Source organism: Centroberyx affinis, unplaced genomic scaffold, assembly GCF_046629955.1.
Source record: "Centroberyx affinis isolate AG114_WGS23_722 - 3 ecotype Tasmania unplaced genomic scaffold, CSIRO-AGI_Caff_v1 ptg000612l_1, whole genome shotgun sequence".
NCBI classification, from domain to species: domain Eukaryota; kingdom Metazoa; phylum Chordata; class Actinopteri; order Beryciformes; family Berycidae; genus Centroberyx; species Centroberyx affinis.
In genome coordinates, this window is record NW_027279242.1 from 190,005 (window position 1) to 198,898 (window position 8,894).

The 8,894-nt window shown below is 47.3% G+C and overlaps 1 protein-coding gene across 1 annotated transcript; it reads right to left on the reverse strand.

Annotated features, from left to right (window-relative positions):
• Window positions 1–343: 343 nt before the first annotated feature.
• LOC139643451 (odorant receptor 131-2-like) lies at window positions 344–2,266 on the reverse strand. Its single transcript, XM_071518597.1, has 3 exons — window positions 1,336–2,266; window positions 665–785; window positions 344–581 (listed from the first exon to the last, which is right to left on the reverse strand). The coding sequence occupies exons 1-3, from the start codon at window positions 2,264–2,266 to the stop codon at window positions 344–346; spliced, it is 1,290 nt and encodes a 429-aa protein (XP_071374698.1).
• Window positions 2,267–8,894: the final 6,628 nt, after the last annotated feature.

Below are 8,894 nucleotides of genomic sequence, written 5' to 3' on the forward strand. Positions count from 1 at the left end.
TGTTTTCACTCTTGATCTAGAATAAGGCCGCAAGGCCAAAACATTATCAATTAAAGAGTATTTTCTATGGAGCTGGAGTGTGTGACACTTTTTCTTCTGTTTTCTCAAGATTCATATAGTTACCTTTCTTGGGTCTCAATTGCTGGTGGGGTTTTGGTGCCCTTGCAGGCAGTTTAGTTGGCGAATTGGCTGCACTCTTCACCACTTAGTCCCGAGTTTGCATTCTCCTGTACTGTGGCTGCCCGTGCACCCACCCGCATGAGCTTGTTATGTGGCAACTAACACTGGTGAACCCAGGTGCGGACACAGACAAGCCGGAGACAGGAATCAGGCAAACAGGTATTTATTGCTGGCTAGTAGAGACCAAGGTGAGGTGGTCCAAGGCCAAGGAGTTGGGCTGACGAGGCACAGGACTGGAGACAAGGCTGGAGCAGAGTAGCTGGGCTGAGAGGGCTGGAGCAGAGTAGCTGGGCAGACGGGGCTGGAGCAGAGTAGCTGGGCAGACGGGGCTGGAGCAGAGTAGCTGGGCAGACGGGACGCAGGACTGGAGACGGGGCTGGAGCAGAGCGGAGCAGACGGAACTGCGGAACAGGAGAGACAGAATCAGGCAGAGAGAAACAGGCAATAAGCAATTGTGCAAGAGAGTAGCTAGACATAGACTGACTGAGTTAGTACTACAATCTGGCAAGGTGGATGTGGCAGAGCTGAGTCTTTGTAGAGGTCTTGATCACAGGATAGGTTGCAGCTGGTGGTGCTCCGCTCTGACTCCAGCACACCTGACTCCACTACACAATCACACAGACACACAGGGAGAGAGCAACTGGGGGCGTGGCAGCAGGTTAGGAGACAGAACGGGAAGTGGAAGGAGTGACAGCAGAGGCAGATGTAACAGAGCTGGGTAACCATTTACTCTCCAGGGGGTCTCATACCTGTATACCAACTCATAGGCTCCCGCCAAGGTGCGTGGCTGCTCCTCCAGTAGCTTTTGTAAAGGAAACATTCACAACTGCCTGTAAAACACATACACACAGCACAATCAAAAAAGACAAGAACAAGAAGGACAAGAAAGTCTTTAGTTGTGATTATGTGAAACCTTGTTGATCCCTTTAGAGAAATACGTTTTTTCTATAATATTGTAATTGTAATTTATATATTTAACCCTAGTCAATAAAGAACAAATAGCTCTTATTTACAATGATGGCCCGGCAAGAGAAGGAATCCCTCTTGATGTGGAATTGGGGAAAAGGCACCGGAAAAAGTAAAGTAACGAGGCCAGTAGTTTGAAAGTTTGTAATAATCAGCGCTTTTTCAACGATCTAACAGACATCATGGGACATCTGAGACAGAAGCTGAGGTGATATATGAGGATGGGTCTGATGGTTTGGTCTCTCAGGCCATATATGAGGCAGCTGAGGCATCTGGGTAAATTGATGAGGCAGAGGAACAGAACATAGCGGATGCGTACGATGGTGACTCGGTCGACTCTTCTGTGTAGGGCCACCATGATGGTGGTATGCAGTGTGGATGCAAGAGTCAGACCCAGCTGGATCAGGTGCAGCAGGACCGTCTTACGAGCCTTGCTGGCTGAGGTTTTGTCTGACGAGGCCGACCTGGCAGTGACGATCACGCCAATGTACGAGCAGATGATGACCATGCCTACGGACACAAACACCACACACATGAAGCCCTTCTCAAAGTCGTGAAAAATCTTCAGTTGGAAGAGGGCATCCTTGGCACAGAAGTCCTGCATGAAGTGGTGGAAAGGCATAGAATCCAGGAAGACCAGCATGAGCAGGCGGATAAGCATGTTCACCAAGCAAACAGCCCAGATGGCAGCAACCGCAGCAATGGTGTTCCTGATGGTGACAATGCTGGCATGCCTCAGTGGGAAGCAGACTGCCACATAGCGCTCCAGGGACATGACGGCAAGGTTGAAGGGGGAGATGCCAGTGGTGAGTGCCGTCACCATGGTGATGATGAGACAGACGTAGCGTGCCATGTACACCCTGGCTGCTGCTAGGATGTAAAGTAACTGGCCCAGTGCCAGCTGGACGGTGTCTGCAAAGAGGAGGTTGTACAGCAGGATGTAGCGGGGTGTTTCGCTGAACACCGGCTTGCTCCTCAAGGTGAACAGCATGATGCTGTTGATGTAGAGGAAGATTAAGCAGGGCAAGGCCGATAGGAAGCGGTAGAGCCCCTTCACCAGCTCCACCTCATACTGCTGACTGGCTGAAGAGTTTTCCCATGACTGGATGGTGTTGGACATGCTGGCTGGTCACAGACAGCCTGTCAGCACAGATACACACTGCATCTGAAATAAACAGACAGAAGGAGAAACATTTTGGTTCCACTTTATTTGGAGAGTGCAATGCTGATAAAACAACTTACAGTGGAAACAGAGACAGTTCTACATACTGTAGTATTGTGTTGTATTGTATTGTAGGAGCGACAGTGGAAACAGGAACAACCTGCCCATCAGTGTGTTCTCCTTCCTGTTACAGGGAGTCAAACCCCCAATATACCTAGCGTGTGCTGTGTATGTTTGTGAGAGTTTCATTCAAAAATGACATCACAATGAAAACCTTGTATAATCAAAATGTCAACTTTTCAGGAGCTAAGAAAAACAGCCTTGTTTTTAGCTTGATGACAATGCATTTTAGATTTTATCCAATGGGGTTTGAAAGGCTTGTGAAAATTTCTCAACCCATAGAGGAGCAGCTAATCCTTCAAACAAAGCATGAAAGTTGCACAGAGTTATGAGGTTTTCACATGACAGCGATAACTAGCATTTGAAATAATTCCCGACATAAAAATCCCTGTTGAATAGGGGTGTAATGATATATCGTGGAACTAAATTTCGTTATCCAAAAACGTGACGATAGGCATTGTGGAGATGAAAAATGGTTTGCGATATCAAGTAAAGCTTATCAGTTAGCTGCGCCACCAAAATGTTACTCTTTGTTATTTACATACTTTAAACGCCAGAGGGCGGAATCAGTAATCCTAGATCCTAGTTTGCCTGACTGGTGTTATGACGTCGTTGACACTGACGTTCACTCGAGACCGGATGAGCCAGGTGTGTGGCGTGCAACAGGAAAATGGAAAGCGGTGATATCGAAATACACTTGTTACGTTACGTAACATTAGCATCGTTATTTTGAAAGAGACGGAGGTAAGTGTTGTGAGACATTCTCACATTTTCTATGGGTTAGGGTTGCCAATAAAGTTAAAAAAAAATGTGAGGGCTTATATCCATTATTACCTGCTTAAATTGGCTTAAAGCTCGATGGCGCTGCCAAGAGGTGGCCAGGCCTGAAACAATCGCTGGCCCCCCCTCACTAGTCGCATATGCATAATATGCTTCTGAGTATGCATACCATGCTTCTGAGTATGCATAATATGCTTCTATCTGATATTTTACATTAGGTACTATTCATTTAAATCAATAATGTATATTTTCATAGTAGTTCATGTGAAAGAAAATAACGAATGCATAGCCAGCCAGCCGATTTTTGACCGTCCGTCACTGCGTCACACGCCGACCCCCCCGGCCTGCTGCTGCTGCACAGTGCGCTGCCAGATGACAGTCTGCCTCATGGACAGCAGCAGCTGAGCTCAGACCTGTCAACTCTCCTGTTTTTCCCAGGTTTCTCCTGTATTTTCACCCCCTCTCCCGCCGTGCTCCCGTTTGGTAATTTTCCCCATATTTTCCCTTTTTATTTTTCCACCGCATGGTACCGGCTCAACTCGCCTCGCCTTGACTCGACTCTGCTCGCTTTTGGTGGTACCATTTTGGTTTTCCACTGCAGATAGTACCCCCTCAATGTGCCCCACCCCCCACAACTGGTCGTCATAGCGACGCCGCGACGCTGCATGAAACGCGACACACACAGCAATAATGGAGGATGTGGAAGGGATGTTCTTGATTCTCAGTATGTGGCTGTTAGTCACAGCAAGGAGACAGATTTTATTTCAGAAGAGGCTGAAGGCAGCAAGACAAAAGACTGCTCTCTGGTTGCTCAAGGCGATGCAAGAGGGTAAGCTAACCTGGTAGCTAACATTAGCATATATGTCCCGTGTCGTGATGACGATTCTCTCTGACCAATCAGTAGTCTGCAGTGTTTTCACGTCACCTTTTGGTATCGCCTCAGCTCGCTTGGAACCTTGACGGAGGTGCTATCAAAAAAAGTACCAGGTACCAGGTAATATGGTACCTGGTACCTGGTACTTGCCCAATGGAAAACCAAAAAAGGCAAGTAGAGTCAAGCTCGGATCTAGGACAGGAAACAGCAGTTGGTCAGTAAGAGTTTAGAATCTTTGTTTCTGTGTTAGATTTGGACTTAGGCTGTTGTCAGGCTTTGTTGTGGCTGAGCACTTCCTGGTTTCACTCTCTGAGTTTCAATAGGTGGGTCAGCTGACGCGGGTCACGCCCTCTATCTGTTGCTTTGTTGTGGAAATCTGAATGGGGCGGGTTCAGCCCTGCTAACGAGCCGTGATTGGGCACAGCCGTGGCATTTCCTGGTATTTAAACAAGTAAGCTGTGCTGTAGCGTCAGCGGAAGCGTCAGCCCTTGTATGGCAGCCCTTCTTGTATGAAGACCTAATTGGGTAAAGACCTTCGAGTCTACCTGTGCGAGACCTAATTGGGTAAAGACCTTCGAGTCTACCTGTGCGAGACCTAATTGGGTAAAGACCTTCGAGTCTACCTGTGCGAGACCTAATTGGGTAAAGACCTTCGAGTCTACCTGTGCGAGACCTAATTGGGTAAAGACCTTCGAGTCTACCTGTGCGAGACCTAATTGGGTAAAGACCTTCGAGTCTACCTGTGCGAGACCTAATTGGGTAAAGACCTTCGAGTCTACCTGTGCGAGTCCACTGAGCAAGGACACACATAAGCTACTCTCATTTTACTCTCTTGGCCTCCCTTCGCACTCACCATGTGCTATCAATATATCCCTGTCATCCACGGCAACCGCAAAAAACGCATCGGTCATAAAAGACAGCGCAATCCTGAGAATCACTACTCTCTCAGAAAAGCCTCAGCTACTTCCTCTGCTTTTTCCTTTGGCTTATGGAATCGTCAGTCTGCTGTAAATAAAACAGAATTTATCCAAGCACTTGCAAACCTATCCAACATTCAGGTCCTAGCCCTGACCGAAACCTGGTTCCGTCCAGAGAACACAGCCACACCAGCTGCGCTTTCAGCTGACTCCACTTTCTCCCATACTATCAGGATAAAATCAGCAGCGCCAAGGATGCTCGCAAATTATTTCAGCTTTTAACTCACTCCTCAAACCTCCACCACCCCCACCCTCAAGTTTGCTCACGGCTGACCTCCTTGCATCCTTCTTTACTGATAAGGTTTCTACCATCAGTAATCAGTTCTCTGAGCCTGACCAACTCAGTCTGCTGCCACCAGCTAACAGGACCTCACTCCTGTCCTTTTCCCATCTCACTGAAGAGCAAGTCTCCAAACTATTACTTGACTCTCGTCCCACTACCTGTCCGTTGGACCCCATACCCTCCAACCTCCTGCAGGCCATCTCTCCCACACTTATCCCTGCAGTCACGCACATCATCAACTCCTCACTCTCAGCGGGTGTGTTCCCCACTGCTTTTAAGCAAGCGCGGGTTACCCCGCTACTAAAGAAACCTACACTCAACCCATCTCAGGTTGATAATTACAGGCCGGTTTCACTACTCACCTTTCTTTCCAAAACACTTGAGCGGGCGGTCTTTAATCAAGTCTCTGCATTCCTTTCTGAGAACCGCCTGTATGATCCCAACCAATCTGGCTTCAAACGCGGACACTCTACAGAGACTGCGCTCTTGTCTGTAGTAGAAACACTGCGATCAGCTAGAGCTGCCGGTCAGTCCTCTGTCCTACTGCTACTTGACCTATTGGCCGCCTTTGACACGGTGAACCACCAAATCCTCCTCTCCACACTCGCTGAGCTCGGCTTCTCAGGATCTACCCTCTGCTGGTTTGAGTCCTACCTCTCAGGGAGATCCTTCAGAGTGTCTTGGAGAGGGGAAGTGTCTAAATCCCACTACTTGTCCACAGGGGTACCTCAAGGGTCAGTGCTTGGACCCCTTCTCTTTTCATTATACACCACCTCATTGGGTGCAGTGATCCACTCACATGGCTTCTCTTATCATTCATATGCTGACGATACCCAGCTCCTCCTGTCGTTCCCGCCAGACGACCCCACAGTCTCGGCGCGGATATCGGCATGCCTCGCCGACATCTCGGCTTGGATGAAGGAACGCCACCTTCAGCTTAACTTGTCAAAGACTGAGCTCCTTGTCATCCCAGCCAGTCCTCTATACAACAACAAATCAGTATCCAGCTCGAATCAACTGAGCTCATACCCACAAAGTCTGCCAGAAACTTGGGTGTCATGATTGATGACCAGCTAACCTTCAAGGAGCATGTGACTTCTGTTGCTCAGTCATGCCGATTTGCTCTATACAATATCAGGAAGATCAGACCCTACCTGTCTGAGCATGCAGCACAACTCCTGGTACAGGCTCTTGTAATATCACGCCTTGACTCCTGCAACTCCTTACTGGCAGGGCTCCCGGCCTGTACTCTCAAACCTCTGCAGATGATCCAGAACGCGGCGGCGCGTCTGGTCTTCAACCAGCCCAAAAGAGCACATGTCACTCCGCTATTCATATCCCTCCACTGGCTCCCAGTTGCTGCCCGCATCAAGTTCAAGTCCTTGATGCTCGCCTACAAAACAATAACCAAAACGGCTCCGACCTACCTGAACTCCCTCATTCAGGTCTATGCTCCCTCCCGCTCACTACGCTCTGCCATGGAGTGGCGCCTGATGCTGCCACCACAGCAAGGCCCTAAGTCTCTAGCCAGACTCTTCTCTTCTGTGGTTCCCCGGTGGTGGAACGAGTTGCCAAACTCCATTCGATCCGCAGAATCACTCTCTATCCTTAAGAAAAGGCTAAAGACCCAGCTCTTTAGCGAATACCTCCTTTCATAAAAAAAAAAAAAAAAAAAAAATTTTGATGCACTCTATGCATTGCCTCATAGCACTGCCTTGTAGCACTCCCTCGTAGCACCTATGTCCTGTTGGACCAGAACGTAGCTTGTTGCACTGTCTCGTAGCACCTTTGTCCTGTTGGACCAGAACTTAGCTCTATAGCACTTACTCTCGTTGTTCTCTCCTATCTAGAAACTTGCTTGTGTTGTATGCAAATCTCATGTGTAAGTCGCTTTGGATAAAAGCGTCTGCCAAATGTGAAATTGAAATTGAATTGAAATTGAGTCGAGTCGAGTCGAGCCGGTACCATGCAGTGGAAAAGCAGCATTAGAGTCAGCTGCCACATTCTCCCTCACAGAAGCAGAGGCCTGTGCACTAAAGTGCAGCCTTCTTGCACCTGCAGCACTTTCTGCAACCACTCTTGCAGCCACAAGAGATCAGCTTGTGGCAGGATTTTGATGCTTGTGGCAACGTCGTCGAGTAGGGCTCATACATTCCTTCTGTCTTCACCCACCCCTAGTCAGTTGGTGATGGCAGCACAGGGTCTAGTAGCAGTGTCTTCTCCCAGATGTGACCACCCTGGTAGCATCATCTGGGATCTCCTTTGGTCCATTTGCCAGCATCAGTAGTGCATCTGTCAGTTCCGGCAGTGACTTCCATGTTGACCATGCTGCCTTTGTTCCATGTCCAGCAAAAACGTTTGATGTAGTATCCACCATCTGACAAAATAATACTACAAGACCGGTTTTTACTGATTCACGGCACTATATAATAATATAGTGATATAATATAATGAACACACATAATATAATGAAATGACCAATTACTTTGTAAAAGTCAGGGTTACTAGGATCTAGATTATTTCCATTACTGCATCTTGGTCCAATGGGATAGGAAGGTTTGACCAACCGCTGGTGGCCATTTTGAAAAATGGCTGCCACGGCCACCAGGGTTCGAGTTTGTGATGGCCCAATATCCAGTTTTGTTCCCAATATATCTATCAACACATCTGCCAAATTTGGTGCTTTTATCACAAAATGAGCAATTGCTATGATATGTTGAGCTATGCCGCCCCACTATTTTACAGTTATACAGAGAGAGAGATAGAGAGAGAGAGAGAGAGAGAGAGAGAGGTGGGTGAGCGAAAGAGAGCGGTGAGTGAGCGAGAGAGAGAAAGTGAGCGAGAGAGAGTGAGAGAGAGACAGGTGAGTGAGCGAGCGAGAGAGCGGTAAGTGAGTTATGCTTCCACCTCTCGCGAATGGAGCGTCAGAAGAGCTGATCAGCGCGATCAGACAGCAGTAAAACTTCACAAAATGGAAAGGAATCCTTCCAAAAACGAAAGGCCTGTGAAGCTTAGACATCAAAATGTGCAAAAACTACTGACGACCTCAGTAGTGCAAGCACCAACAACATTTCCACTGCCGGTGGAACGGCATCAAGAGGCTCAGTGCCTCTCTCTACATGTCCATCCCTTTACTCCACCTTTTAATTGTTTATAGTTTGTTATTAGACAACGTTATAGTTTATTAGAATTTATTGTTACCTGGTGTTGGTTAATTTAAATATTTATTGTTGAAAGTTACCAAATTAAAGTGCTAAAAATGGCAATGGCAATCCCTGACTGATTTCATCTGTATTGATATAGATAATATCGCCTTTTCAAATATAGCCCTTTATCATGATGCACGAAATGCTCAGTATTGTGGTCTCCGCACAGTGGTGGTCTGCTGGCGACAAACCGTATGTAGTACTAATTATTATACTAATACTAATACTATGCACTGATGTGCATAGTATTAGTCTATGCACATCAGATAATTAGTAACATTAACTATAAAATAAGAAACCAAAGTATATCAGTGTGCGATTCTTTAACTCTCATATTGACATAGTT